We start from the raw sequence: 15,508 nt of genomic DNA on the forward strand, positions 1-15,508 counted from the left end.
CATTGTAACCATGTGGTTTGGAGAGAGGTAATGAGGATAGCCAATGTGATTGGTAGAAATGATGGTAAAGGTGATAGAGGGGGATAGTGATGGTGGTGGTGATGGTATTAGTGGTTTGGCAGGGGATAATGGTGATGGTAATGGTGGTGGTAATAAGGGTATAGAGATGATGCAAATACCAGTTAACAAGGTAGACAAGTAGAAGAGGTAGTAGATTAGTAAGGATGGTTTTTGAGGAGGCAATAGAGGAGGTGATGAGGGCAGAGATGTTGCTGGTGTCAGAAGCCATAAGGGGATGAACATATGATGCAAAGAGTATTGAAAACACCTCTACACACAAAAACTTCGCCATGATTGTCTGGTAGCATTTGTCACAGCAGAAACAATCCAGGTATCAAGACAAACAAACAAACAAAGATGATTGGATAAATAAATGTGCTAAATCTATACAATGGAGTATATCTAGGCCTTACAGAGGAATGCAGTAGTGATGAGCCTTGGAAACATTATGAGAAGTAAAGGAAGCCAGTCACAAAAGACCCTTTGTAGTTTATTATATGAAATATTCAGAAATAGGCAAACCTGGAGAGACAACTATCAAAGTACTAAACTAGTAGTTACCTACAGTTGAGGGAATAATCAGGGTTTCTTCTTCTTCTTTTTTTTTTCTAATCCTGGAGCTTGAACTCAGGGCCTAGGTGCTATTCACAAGCCTCTTTGGGCTCAAGGCTAGCACTCTACCACTTGAGCTGAAGTACTAATCTGGCATTTTTGAGGAAGTTTATTGGAGACGAGTCTCGCCGTGACTTTTCTTCCCTGGCTGGTTTGAACTGCGATCCTCAGATCTCAGCCTCTTGAGTAGCTAGGATTACAGGTGTGAGCCACAGGTATTTGGCTAGAGGTTTTGTTTTTGGACGACAAAGTCGTTCTGAAGTTAGAATTCTGAATGTACTAAAAAATAAGACTCATATTTAACTAGAGTAGACCTACAAATTTTCTTTCACAGTGCTGAGAGTAGAACCGCGCAAGTGTTTAATTGAACTACAACTTTAGGTTAAAGGAGTGAACTCTATGGTAGAAGCCGTAGACAAGTTTTAAAAAAATGGGGGCAGGGTTGTTGAGGTTGTGATTGTTGTTGTTGGTGGTGTTGATGGTAATAAAGAACTAAGTTCGTCTGGTAGCTTGTGGGACATTCTAAGAAAAAAAGAGGGTAAGAGCTGATTGACATCTGTTATATCTGAATTTATACAAGGTCAAGTCTGAGAACCACAGATATTTTTCCCCCTTATGGATTGTCTGCATATGCTGAAAACTATATTCACTCCAGAGGTAACACTGAATTCACACACAAGTATTTCTACAACAAACTGTGAAAAGCAACCCAACTTGTCAGCCGCCATTGGAATTCTGTTTGAAAAAATTAACTGCTTTTTTGTGTTGTCTTGTTTTTGTTTTTCCATTCATTGTCTTTATCTCATACAGCTAGTTTCTGAGAAGCAGTGGTACATAATAGCCAGACTTCACCTCCCGATGTAGTAGAAAAATCAGATGAATTCATGGAAAAAAATGACAGCAGAGCACTAGAGTCTATAATTTTTAATAATTTTAAACTAGCTACAAAATGTCAATCACTTCACAAACTGACAGAGGAGACAAGAGGAAGTTAGTATTACATGCTATAATGATATTTATCTCACAGTTTATCTATATTTCATTCATTTATATTATTTTCTAAAGTTTTTTTTAAATCAGTTACTAAACATCTCAGCAATTTGGTGTGCATAGCTCTAGGTTAAGCAACAAAGAACTGTACTGATAAGAAAGCAGGGGGTGGGTCAGGAAGACTGGTGAGTAGCAAAATTTACATATCCACACTGTTTCACAGCAAGACTGCTATCTCCAAAACATGGCCTTCCAAAGCAACAAAAAGACCCTATATTACATCCATTTCACAGAGTTTCAGCCACATATATTTTGCTAGAAATGATTCAATGGTAAGTATGTTAAATCCATCTTTTAAAAAAAACACTTAAAAAAAAAGATGGTCATGATTAGTAAGTCTATATGTTGACAGAAAGAAAGTGACACTACTGCAGGATTTGCTGGTATAACTTAATCTTGACAGTGTCTCAATACTGAGCATGCGTTGTGTTGTTGCTGTTGTGTGTGTATGTATGTGTGTATGTGTGTGTGCATTTTTTTCTCATCAGTATGCTACTGTCGTGGAAAGTTTTTGTTTAAGTAGGAGTCTAAAAATCTATTTAGTTCTCATGCATAAATGCATAAATCACATCACTTTTTAGTGCAATGCTTGTTAATGTAATTCCACATTGTTTAATCATGAACTCGTAAAGACAGATGACAACCATGAGGAACTGAAGACTGCACACATTGAGAGATTCAGAGCCTGACACTCAAAGAAGGGCCAGTGGCAGCAGCTCTGTGGAATGTCACAGTTTCACGAGAACAATACTGTGTATTGAAAGAATCAACAGCATATTGAGCATTCCTAAATTGTTGTCATTCAGCAAACACCACTGAGGAGAAAAGGGGGGGGAAGATACGAAACCCCAAAGACATTTACATAGAGCCACTAAAGGACCACTATATACAACCTTTGGAAAGAAAAAAGAACAGAAGACACATCGTATTGTCAGGAGGCTGACAGGTGACACACAGGACAACATTCACGATGGGTGTGGACTGATGTGTGTGTGTTGAGTGTGCAAGACCTACTAGGTAATACCATGAGAAAAGCATGAAGGAACTATCTTGCCCAACAGCATTTGGAGAGTACCGGTGTTCCCATTTAACCACTTCCCAGCATCTTTGTTGCACGTTGGTTGGCCTCATCAATTCTGGTTTTGTTGGAGTCAGCCTAGAAGAAAATGAAAGCAAAACAGAACTCAGGTTACCACCATAAACTACTTATTCTCCAGGATGTAGCTCAAATGTTTCCCCTTGGGGAAAACCATCTTGAAAGTTCCCCAGGCAAACTGAGTACTCCTTTTGTATTCCTAGTAATTCTGCCATGGCTCCATTTGGATGTGATCACAGAAGCCTTGATTCTGTTGTTGTTGTTTTTAAAACTGCTATCTCTATTTGGAGAACATCCTTTGGAAAACAGATGTTATCAGTTTGGAAGGACAGTCACTGACTTCTGTGGAAGTATTCTACTATAATAGATGGTTCACTTCTGTTGGGCTAGGCTGGATTAGCACGAGTTGTATTCAAATCATGGGTAATATATCACTTCCCCCAAATTACATCCCAAGGTTTTAGTTTTCCTGTCCTACACTGTGGAGACAATAAATAATACTGAGCATACCTGTGTTCCCCTCAGTAGACTTTGATAACATACTCTACTAGTTCCGTATGAATATTAGCTTGATTTTACGAGGGAGGAAAATAAGCAGGTAAAGGTCAAACAACTTTTCCTTAGAATTTTTCCTAATGAAGAAAGGCCTTAGTAGGTGAAAGAACCACAGAATGCAAATCACCAGGGGTTTCAGTCCACATTATTAATCATTCCTCTCTACCTGGATTTGCTGAAAGGACTGTTACATATATAATGTGCTTAGAATAATTTTTTTGTGAACATTAAGCCCTCAAGGTTTCTTATCTTGCAGGTACTACTATCAGGTGAAAACACGCCTTGTTTTGAAGAGGCTTAATATATTTTTTAGCCTCATTGCTGAAGATTCATTGCCACTAGTTTGATAACTGGCATGTCTTCAACAGGGACACATTTTCCTTAGTCTTCCATCTTTCTGATTTTGGCCACTTTGGCTACCTATGGCTTGTGTTGCATTCTAATATATATGCAGCATGGAATCCAGGGGGTTCTAGAAAATGAATGATTCTCCTGACCACTGAGAAAGATGAGTTCAGTAAGTTAGAGGTGAAGAAGAGCTGTGCTTGGGCTGTTCTTCTTTCCTACCCTGACAGTTAATATTGTCTGTGCCTTTGCAGAAGGGAAGGAAACTGCTAGATAAGAGTAGATAAACTAATTTTTTTTTCCTAATCAAGCTAATTGTTGGTGTAGCCTTGTTCCCCAAAGGATACTCTTCAGTGATTACTGACTTTTTACCTACTACCATCCTTGCAGCATTTTCTTCTCTACTAAGCTGAACCTTCTTTATGCAGTTTGACTTGTGAATTCTCAGGACACTAGAATTATCTACATTCAAAAACAAATGTGAAAGAGAGCAAAGGAAAGGGTGACATTGTCCAAAAAGAAATGTATTCTTTATCAGACCTACATAACTGCAACCACTCTGTATATTACCTTTATAATAGCAATTAAAAAATGTGCCAAGTTGAACAGACGTAGATTATTCATAACTTTGAACTACCAGATACATTTCTCTGCCATCTGTTTAGTTAATCAGGAGTTGTCTTTCAAAAAGAAGGTATTTACATCAAAAGATAGAACATCCATTTTCCTTAGTCTCCACTATAGAGTTATATTTTTGACCTCAGGCTCTTCATTTGGAAAACAAACAATCCTTCTAATTTTATTAGGTTCTTATATTCTCCTTCTAAATCAGAAATAATGATACTTTGGTGCAAAGGGAAATTACTAGCTCAGACCAATTTGAAATGCTCCTATGGATTGAACTATGCTGACGAAACTTTCAGACTAGATCAAGTGAGAAAAAAAATTCTTCTTAAAATAAATGACATTCCTGCATGCAAGCTCCCCGACCAGCCTTCTTCCCATGACACAAGTAGAACTCTGAGTTTAGTTTTTCTGTATCCTCAAAGGTTGTGGGCAGAGCTAAAACAGATCTTAGTTCAACGGGCATCTGTGATTTCCACTTCAACTTTTGCTGAAGGGTATTCAAATTCCAGCTCATACAATACATGACATGAAAGGTACCACATCTTCCTTTCATTAGAGACGCATAGCATTTTAGAAAAGCAGTTCTGATAGAAGAGCCTCTTAGGTGTCTTCCTGGTATTTGGAGAAGGCTTTTTTATTCTCTTATATATGTACTCCAGGACTTAATTAAATTATTTGTGATAACATTGTCTTGAGATAGACTCCAGCTAAATCACATCCAGCTTATGATTTTGAAAAGCGTGGATATACGTGTGGTGGTACTATTTAAAGTACTAATTGGATTGAACTAGTTATGCAAGGCAATGAAGCCCCTCCTCAACTGTTAAAGTGTTTCAGTAGTCCAGGACAGACAGACACAGGAACAGTTAGTTCTCATCCACTTGTCTAGCTTTTATGGATGTGTTTAATCTCTGCCTGGGTTGTATACTGGGCCTAAAATAAAAATGCTCTCCTTAAAAAATAAAAAGTAGAAATAGTAGAGCAATATAGCACTTGCCTTTTCAGGAATACTTCATGTGTAAAGTCCAAATAACTCTGTCAATAAGAGTTTGACCTCAATATTTGTAAAACTTATCCTTCAGGGGCCTTAATTGGTTTTCATGCATTAGCTGCTTGCATCTGAGTAAATTGGCCCATTAATACAAAATGAATACTTCCTATTTTCTCAAATCATTTTTTGTGTTGGAAAGCAGTTCAGCCATTATTTCTTAGTCCACTTTTTTCTGGGCCATAATGGTTTAGGTCAGGTTGGGTTGGCTCCAGTATTTTTTTGAAACACAGTATTATTCTAAAATCCTTTAAAAGATTTATCAGATCAAAAGCTTTATAAAAATGCCAAGTATGTCATAACTTGCAGGAATAAGCAAAGCACAAGCATTTGGGTAGGTCAGTATTGATCTGCCAAAATATTACACAACGAATATGGAGTACATAAAACAAAAATGGGCAATATATTCCTTTTCTGTTGATTTATTCCTGTTTCAAGACATAGAAAGATAGTTCAGTTATGAGAAACTAATAGTTAGCCTTTGGTTTAAGGGACCTCAGAGGTGCAATGTAGATATTTGAAAGTGGGATCAGGTAACTTGAGGGGATGGGTAGGACTGGGAGAGATGGGGGAGAATGGTGTAAGGGATGATAGGGATTAAGACACATCGAGCTCACAGTGGAAATGTTGAAATTGAAATTCTCACAGCTACTTAAAGATAACACAAGTCTTTAACATATCCTTCCATACTCACAGGAGTGAATGACTAATTTTAAAGAAAATCAGGACCTTGGACTTCAATATCTCACAGAGAATGAATGCAACAAAACATTAGCCAGACAGAAGTTTAAGTGTCTATTTGTGGCATTCAATTGCTTAATTAGATTATTATTAATATTCAACAACCTACTACCCATTGAAGAAAGGAGTAAAATTCAAGGAAATATGACTTATATCCAGTTTTGTTCTATTTGTAGAATAGAATATCAGCTTTTTGCCCTAACTACAGAAAATTTCTAGTGCTCCTTTCTATTCTATTGTACTTTGGTGCTCCAAACCCATCTCTTTCCATTCTATTCTCTACGGTCTTCCTTTTGGTTCTTTCTGATTAGAGGGTGTCTTAGAGCTTATAAGCTTGCTTTATCAGATGTTTCCTAATTTTTTTTTTGCCAGTCCTGGGTCTTGAACTCAGGGCCTGGCCACTGTCCTTGGGCTTTTTCAAGACTAGAGATCTACCACTTGAGCCACAGCACCATTTTGGGCTTTTTTCTATGTATGTGGTATTTAGGAATTGAACCCAGGTCTTCATGCAAGCCAGGCAACCACTCTACCACTAGGCTAAACTCCCGGCCTCAGATGTTTCCTGTTTTGAGATGTGAGATGCAAACTGTTGGATTGGAATTGGAACCTGGATCTTTTTGAACTACCATGACAGTGTTAGCTTTTATGAAAAAACCAAGTTGTGACACACCTTCTGATTAAATGAACCCTATTTCTTACATTTTCTGATTCTGTTTCTTTACCATCTTCACCCAGTAAATCTCTAACTAACCTTCAAGACTCAACTTAAAAGTGACTTTTTCTCAGATTTTCCCCCACCCTGCCTCTTGAAATCCTTCCTCTTTTGACCTGGATGATTTTTTTTTAATGGATTGTATTATATTGTGGTAGTGAATTAATCCAATAACCCATTGCCTCCTATAGGCTGTGAATTCTTTGGCAGTGGAAATAATGTTTTTTTCATCTTTTTTTTAATGTTATACAAGATCTAGCACAGTGTCTGGCAGGAAGGAGAAATAGCTGTTTGATGAAATTCTCTATTTTCAGGCTGGGGTGTAGCTCAATGATAAAGTACCTGTGTAGCATACCTTAGGACCTGTGTTTGATTCTCACCACAGGACAAGGGAACAGCAATAGCAACAAAAACATAGATTCCAATATTTACTCCGATTCTACTGCTGACTCCTATGTCCTTGTCTTAGAATGGAATATATAGCATTTAGTGTATTTGAATCCGATGTCACGGATTTAGCGCCTAGTTATGCCCTTCTTGCTTCCTAATATTTATCTGAGAATTGACAAGCAGTAGTGTCACGCTGACTGTCCCATGCTCACCTTCTCCATGATCCTGTCAATCTGGCGATTCTGTGTATCGATCTCATTGCCCATATCCAGGGCCATGTGACGGAGGTTTCCAATGATGCCGCTCACCTGCTCCAGGTTTTCATCCATTTCATTTTCTCGGGCATCATTTGTTACCCTGGGAGCCAAAGAGAAATGTTCAAAAGATAGAGGATGAAGAAACCTGAATACCAAAGGCTTGAAGCTTCGGGCAAGTCTACAGACACATAGGGATTTATTTTTACTGTCTTTAGATGCCATTCAATTAAAGAAAAAATGTTTTAGCTTCAGTATACTAGAAAATTATTAAGTTGTCTAGAAAGTATCCTAGTGTACCATATTACATTTTCATTACACAAAAATTAATAGCTATATTGTCCTAGAAATGGTAAAAGTTAATTTTTAAAATTTGTATGAGGATAAATCACTATATTAAACATGCAAGGTTTTATCTACATGAGCTTGATTACCAAAATTAATAATGTCTTCTTCAAATAAAGCACTCACCACATAAAAGCCAAAATAAAAATAAAATTTTGTCTTGACTTGAAAATTTATTTCAGTTGAGAGTGCTTGCCTAAATCAGTAAATCTCTAAGTTTCACTTCTAGCATTTAAATAAAAAATGAAATTGCATTTTGAACCCTTAAGTTTTCTTTCTTACAGTTTTTTCCTCCTCTTATTCATTTTCTTTGCCTTTCTTCTGGCTCATTTGTTTCTCCTTTCTTCAATTCATTCCTTTTTCTTTTTCTTGTTTCTTTATATTGTCCAGGATTCCCTAGAATTTTGATTCTCCTGCCTGTCTCCTGAGTGCAAAGGTTGGTTATAGGTATATGCTATTACGTCCAGCTTGAGTTTCTTTTCTTTTTCTCTTTGGTTGTGCTGATCCTGGGTCTTGAACTCTGGGCCTGGACTCTGTATCTGAACTTCCTTTGCTCAAAGCTAGAACTCTGCCACTTGAACCACAGCTCTACTTCAGGCTTTTTTGGTAGTTTATTGTAGATAAGAGTCTCATAGGCTTTTTTGTGCAGGTCAGATTCCAACTGCAATCCTCAGATATCAGCCTCCTGAGCAGGTAGGATTACAAGTGTGAGCCACTGGCACCCAGCTTGAATTTCTATTTTAAAAGACAGTGTACTCAGTAGATCCCTGCTTCTTTCTTTCCCCACTTGAAATCAACATCAGTGGGTAGAGAGTGAATGTTACAGTCTGCCTCTTAATACTAGTAGCTCCCAAGAACTCCAGAGAAAAATATTTATTAAGGCTGATTTGTGTTTCATAATAATTTAATGCCATGGATTTTCAAGTGGCTTTGTGAATGAGTGATTGCTGAGTAGAAAACTGTGACAGATTTATTGCTTCCGTTTAAAATGCCGTGAGAATGAGGAGGAAGGAGTTGGCCCCCAAGGCATTTTACTAGTTTTTCCATTGTCCAACTGCAAGATTAAGAAGATACTTGTTTTGCAAATACCAGCAAGCACTTATTCCAGAATAGTCTTACTGCTTGTGGAAATAAAAAGAAAGAAAATGTTTCCCTATGGGCAATTTCCACTATAAACTGGCCCATTTTGATTTTTTTAAAAGATGTGTAGGCCAGAGAATATTTTTTTTTAAAAAAAACAGGGTAGAAAGTCTTCACTTTCTCATATATTGAATTTGTTTAAACAACTATCACAAACATGCATTTAGAGTTCTGTGGTTCTCAGCTTTTACTGATGGGTAGACTCAACTGAGGGGATTTGAAAAATACGCATGTTGTGTCTCATGTCCAGAAAAATGATTTGTTTGGTGTGGATTAGAGGTAGGCATCTATTTCTTGTTTCCTTTTGTTTTAAGCCTCTTTAGCTGATTCTGATGTACAATCATTGGTTTAAGAGCCATTGGTCCAATTTTCCTGAGAGCAGAGAGAGGCAATAGATTCCTGATATTGCTAGTGCATAAATGCCTCATCAATCACTCTTCTTAACCCTGGACACATCTCTGTAAATAGTCCCTTAATAAACTTTGTTCAATTAAACTCATAACAGTCTAGTTGACGGCCTGATTCTAAATTGTGGTCGTGTCATTTTCTTTGTCCAATGACACTCTTATACATTCAGCGGCATAAGCCAGGGTTTGATAAGTGTTTGCACACTGGATCTTTCTCCACTCTGGTATGATGTGATTACCATGTATGAGACCCAGGTTGGAAGACCATGTGGAATAGGATAGAGATGAACCACCGGTGTTCTAGCCAGTCACTATTTGGGTGCTGCCATCTTGGCTTACTCCACTCCTATTTGTTTCCAGTCCTAGAAGTAAGCTCAGAAAAGGCTCAAGCAAGCACTCCCAGCCAACAGATAGCTTGATGAGTAATAACATAATAGATGGCTGATTGTCCAACAACAGAGAACGACTCCAATGTGGGATATGGGAAACTTACCTGCGAATGAAGCCACCACTGATGGCCATCTGCTCCCGTTCATCCACCACACGTGCAGGCTGGCTGGCCACCACACCATCCTGATTATTGCCCCAGGCCTTTTTGTAAGCATCACTTGATTTAAGCCTATACGAAAAAGGAGGGTGAGTGAAGAGGTACAGGGCGGGGAGGAGTACGCTCAAAGCAATTGTTATCTCTTCAAGCGAAGAAGAATCGAATCAAGCAAAATGAGTCTTACATCTGAGGCATTAGAGAATACCGATATATCATAATCATGACCCCAATAGTTGGCCACCACCACGCCCCAGCTACTCAGCCTTTCATTTCCAATTGAATTAATTGCAATTCACGGTCAAGACTGAAATCTTTGGTTTGGTTTTGCAGTTCTTATTGAATTTAAGTTACAGATTATGTAGCTGGAGTACATTCCATTCTATTTCAGTAACATAATTATATTTTGAGACACGAAACATAGAAAAACATACTGGCAGACAGATACAAAACAAGACTGCCAAGTAGTGTTGTGCATGTCACACCACAGAAACACAGTGTCATCCAGAAAACATACTTGAGACCAAGATTTCACACACTATCATGCAAAGATCCCTGATGAATATTTCCCCTCAACACACATGTGGAGCTAACATTTCCAATGTTTCATGAAGGACACAAAAGCCTGGTGGCTGGCCAAGGATAATGATCTTGGAGTTGCCTCTAGCTTGATTTGAATTAGATAATATATCGGTACTTCCAAACAGTCACTATACATCCAGAGTTGATGTACAAACCTTTGTCCACAGAGACAAAAAGTAAAAGAAGCATAGTGAAATGAATGCAGGAAAAGAGAAGAGAGAACAAGCCATCTAGCACCAGGGAAACCCCTCTATATCTTCTTCATGCACCAGCTACAGGCATGAGTAGAAAGTGAAGCATTCTCATTGAAGCCAAACTACTTCAGAAGTTGACCATTCTCGAAAAAGGCACTAGCAGGACAGTAATAGCCTTCAGGAGGATTTGAAACGCAGCTCAGTAGCTTCTTTGTTGGGTAGAAGGGCAGGACAGAGAGAGAGTGCTTACAAACTCCTATTTCAAACTATCCTGGGTTGTGACAGTGGAGAGTGATTTGGAACTGGTGTGGTCTCCATGGGCTGTATTTCACTGAACTGCCTTGGAGAGAATCTTAAAATCCAGGCATACCTTTTGGTGCCCAATAGAAACATGTGCAGCATATTTTGGTGGGTGTACTGTCATTTAAAGCAATCAAAGATGTTTTTAGGTTCTTTGCATAGTAGAAACCACATGCTTCTTAGTCCAAGAGACACCCTGGGGCCTAATTTTCACATTTCTTTTTATAAAGACATCAGAATTTATTTTTTTTTCTTCCTTTCACTAGTGAGCCGCAGCTATTTTGAAATTGGTTCAAATTCTTGCAGATTGGAGATCAAGCAAATTGGCAACCAATTAGAAAATTGCACCATTCGAAATGTCAGCAACTCTCATAATTTGGTGTACAATGTCACAAGGCTCTTTGATGGTAATGTCATCAAAGTGCCGTGGGTCCAATCAATAGAAAAAGATCCCCAAATTAATTTAATAGAGTTTAGATCTTGGCAATTCCCATGCCCAAATCCCTATCTGCTTGTATTGAAGAAGCTGCATGGACTTTGTGATGTTTTCTGCTATGTAAAAATGTCTGATAGACCATCTTTGGCAGAGTCAAAGGAGGAGAAAATATGCGTTTCCAGAAGAAGGCAAACCACTGCACCCACAATGCTGCACATAGACTCACATCACTGCCGTACATCTACCATAGTCCTTTGAAACATGCCGAGACAGGGCAAAGCCCTCAGAGAATCCAGGGCACCACCAGCCACTGCATTGTGACACATGGTTTTCTTTTTAAAGCATCATTTAGACACAATAGGAAACACTTGGTCAAGCTTTGAAGCTTAGTTAGGGTCTCTTGCGTATTAAGGAGTTGGTGACCACTTCTATGTGGAATTCTCATAGGGGTCATGTTTCATTTGCACCTTAGAATCCACCCTGGGGAGGGGGTCTGCCTCCTCCCTTGCTTCATACACAGTTGACAAAGGGGGGAATGTATTTGTTGGAGTTCACCACAAAACCGATGGAAACCTCATGAGTTAAGTGGCCTTTGCAAAGGATGTACAGTTCAAATCTTGACTAACTGGAATGCAAACAGTCATCTTGGTGAATTATATGATGACTAATTAGTTGTGGTGGAAAATTATGTTTCAAGGGCAGTTGGGCACTTCTTAGCTCAGTCTTTGGTAGTGAATGCTCAGATCGTTCCATGGCAGTGATATATCTGAGGATCTTTTCTTTCAGGACAGTTTATGGTTCTTGACTTTTTTTTAAATAAAAAACATCATAGGAGGATAGAGACTGAGTGAGACAATGAAACGATGTAGATGCCCTGGAAGAAAAAACATCTTAAAATCTACTTAATGATTTCTGTCTGTCCCATTGCTTTTTCGGTTTGTGTGAAACATGGAAGAGATAAAAGCAGAGGGTTGAGAGTTCTAGTGAGCTAGATTCCAGTTAGTCAGGCTTTACTGTAGATCATTCTTTTGGAAAACATGCTTGTATTTATTGGTGAATTGAGCCCCTCCCCCTCCTAAGCAGGAAGTGGGATATTTTAAATCAAAAGTTTAAAGGATGTGAATGGTCATATAATCTGCTAAGAACAACACTGAGTTCTACTCTAAAAGCTAGGATCAGGAGAGCTTTTAGGGAGAAGAAAGGCTTCTTTTCAAAAGGGAAGCAGGAGGGGCCAAGGGAGACTGGGTTCTAAGTTTAATTTTCCAAATGCATGTTGGACAATCCACACATGCATTTATTATATTTTCATGACTAATCAAAATGAGACTATCTTCCAGAAACCTCAGTTCCAGGTTCCTTTGGTTGCAAACCTTTATAACCACATGTCACATTTCTGCTACATTCCAAAAAAAAAAGCGTTGCAGAACCTTTAGAACAGTTGAATGTTTTGTGATGTCGTGCATGCAAAATCTACACATTTCAACATTTCAGCCAGTGTACAAATAGATCTTCCAAGGAGAAGTATTTAAGAGAGCTGGGCCCAGTTTAGGCCAGTGAGCACACTGTCTCTGTATCGGGTGCTGTTCTAGCCTCTCGTGACTGAATTTGGAAACAGGTGGGCAGTAGGAAGGGAGAATTTCTGTCATATGCTCTAGCTTACAGAGTCCTTGCTTTGGGCCAAATCACCTGTCCTTTTTACTTCTGGGGGGAAAAAAAAGCAAACCTTGAGATAAGTGATTCTCATCCTCCAAACTTATCCACTGCCTTGTTGTCTACAGGGGCAATTTTGGTTCTTGGAGTTGTGATTCATCAAGTTGCCTAGGTACTTCTATGTGAAAGTACACTTTCTGGAAAATGTTGAAACGTTCATCAATAAAAGTTGCCGACGGTGAAGCTTTCACTGTAGTATGCCTGATTTTTTTGAATGCATCAACAGTAATTCCCACTAATATCATCTATGCTATGAGATGAATGCATTGGAGACGGTATTGATCTGTTCTGCATGCCACATGCTCATCCTGCCTGTGAGCCTGCAGGAATGAGCCAGTCAAGGCTTGGAAGATGGGCCTTGGGAAACCAAAGCTTCAGGCAGGCAGGCAGCACCTACTTGTTACAGGGACACACACAAAGCCCGCAGAATTTTCCTAGGTCCGTCAAATTCTTTTCTGCTTCTTTCATGTCCTTATTGATCTGGTCCATCCCTTCCTCAATGCGTTCCAGTTGTTCTGATTAAACACAAGTATTTTTATCCCCACAGAATGAAGCAGATGGAAAAGGACAAAGAAAAAAAAGACAAAACTTCAGACATTCACTTTGACATTAAAATAAAGGGGGGGAAAGAAAAAAAAAAGAAAGAATGAAAACTGGACGCCACAGATTATAGCTGGTACCCCAGTACCTACTTGTTACAAGGACATATGAAAAGGCCACAGCATTTCCCTAAATCTTTTAAATTTTTCTCGGCCTCCTTCATGTCTTGGTTGATATGGTTCATGCCTTCTTCGACACGATCCAGTTGTTCTGGTTAGGACAAAGGGATGATAGTGTGGAATGAATTTTTTGGGGGTTTCCAAACAGAACATGAGAAATGACTATGTGAAACAGAATTTGAAAGAAAGAGAGAGAGAGAGAAAGAGAGAGAGAGAGAGAGAGAGAGAGAGAGAGAGAGAGAGAGAGAGAGAGAGAGAGAGAGCACTATTACAATGCATTGGCCCAGTAGATGCATTGTTGCAGGTTGCTGAGATCTCCCTAGACAGGTATGGGTAGAAAGAAATGAACAAGAACGATGCTTAAAACAGTCTGTAGTTTGAAGATGAAAGGATGGACTCAGGAGGCTTGTTTGAAACATTCCATCATATTCCCTCACTCAGAGACTATGAACCCAAGAGAAATAAAAACAGAATGTTAGTCTATGTTTAAGGTATTTTCATCTAATGCTAATAAAGAAAGTTTCCATATGGACTTTGAAAAATCAAAATCTTTTGATTTTTTTTAAGGATCCTCAACCAGATAAAGGTAGAAAATCAAATTCATGTTCTTCTTTGGAGAAAACAACAGCATTCATTTACAATGGGTTTGGAATATTTTTCTTCTCTTAGTAGTGGCAATATGAGCAAAGGTAGTGCACTATTGTTGGTTTTCTGTATTTAATTCATTGGAGCTAGAAAAGAAAACAACATCAGCCCAGCACTATTGACAATACCAGTATGTCTCAACTCCTCTCTCATTTTGTTTTTTCTTGCTATGAATGCTTTGGAAGGCATTTAACTCATTGAGCTCCTGATTCTCCAAAGTCTACAACTGGTTGAGGGGTGGGGCGCCAGCAGGGAGAATGAATGTCTCTCCTTGGTGGAGGTGTGATAGAGTGGAACTTAGAATAGCATTTTACTCTTGTGGCCAGCAAGGCTGACCTCCGTGTATCTAGATCGATAGTCATAACAATGAATCATATTTCTAGGTTACCAGGGTTACATGCATCAACTGGATTGATTGTTCAAAAGGATGTTACCAAACTGAGGTACCTACCATTTTGATGAAGAAGGTTTTAAAACAGCTTTTTAAGCTCATTCAAGAACATGAGCAAAGATATATCCTGGCTGTCATCTAATTACAGGACCTAATTATATTGCCATTTCACTTTTCATCTGTGTTTCATGCATGCACGCATGCATGCATGTTTATGCCTCTAGGAATAAGGGCATGCTTAGGCTAAAAATGTGCGTTTTAGTTTTATTCTAAGGGCATAAATAATCACTTAGAAACAGATTTCCATTAAACTGTACAGAGGAAGTTGTCACTGCAAAATCAAAGATTGATTTACCGGTGGCCCAAATTAAGGAAACCATGGATTTGGAGTATGGAACTATGGATTTGTACATGCTTTTTGGTGTGTAGAATTCACATTATTTATTTCTTTTTTGCCAGTCCTGGAGCTTGAATTCAGGGCCTGAGCACTGTCCTTGGGCTTTCTCAAGGGTTGCACTCTATCACTTGAGCCACAGTACCACTTCCAGCTTTTTCTAATCAAATCTGGGTCCTTGTGTATGCTAGGAAAGCACTTTACCACTAGG

General features: G+C 38.7%; 1 protein-coding gene across 2 annotated transcripts in view; it reads right to left on the bottom strand.

Moving 5' to 3' along the window:
• Window positions 1–1,581: 1,581 nt before the first annotated feature.
• Snap25 (synaptosome associated protein 25) overlaps window positions 1,582–15,508 on the bottom strand; it is a 72,468-nt gene continuing 58,541 nt past the window's right edge. The window contains exons 5-8 of one of the 2 annotated variants that reach the window (XM_090351998.1): window positions 13,841–13,958; window positions 9,876–10,001; window positions 7,449–7,593; window positions 1,582–2,878 (exon numbers count right to left, since the gene is read on the bottom strand). In XM_090351998.1, coding sequence (XP_090208124.1) covers window positions 2,810–2,878; window positions 7,449–7,593; window positions 9,876–10,001; window positions 13,841–13,958 — 458 coding nt within the window. In that variant the 3' untranslated portion in view covers window positions 1,582–2,809. Of the gene's footprint in view, window positions 2,879–7,448; window positions 7,594–9,875; window positions 10,002–13,545; window positions 13,664–13,840; window positions 13,959–15,508 lie in introns of both variants that reach the window. The other variant, XM_090351997.1, reaches the window with a different exon arrangement.

This window comes from Megascapheus bottae, chromosome 18 (genome assembly GCF_031878675.1).
Source record: "Megascapheus bottae isolate mThoBot1 chromosome 18, mThoBot2.hap1, whole genome shotgun sequence".
Taxonomy (NCBI): Eukaryota; Metazoa; Chordata; class Mammalia; order Rodentia; family Geomyidae; genus Megascapheus; species Megascapheus bottae.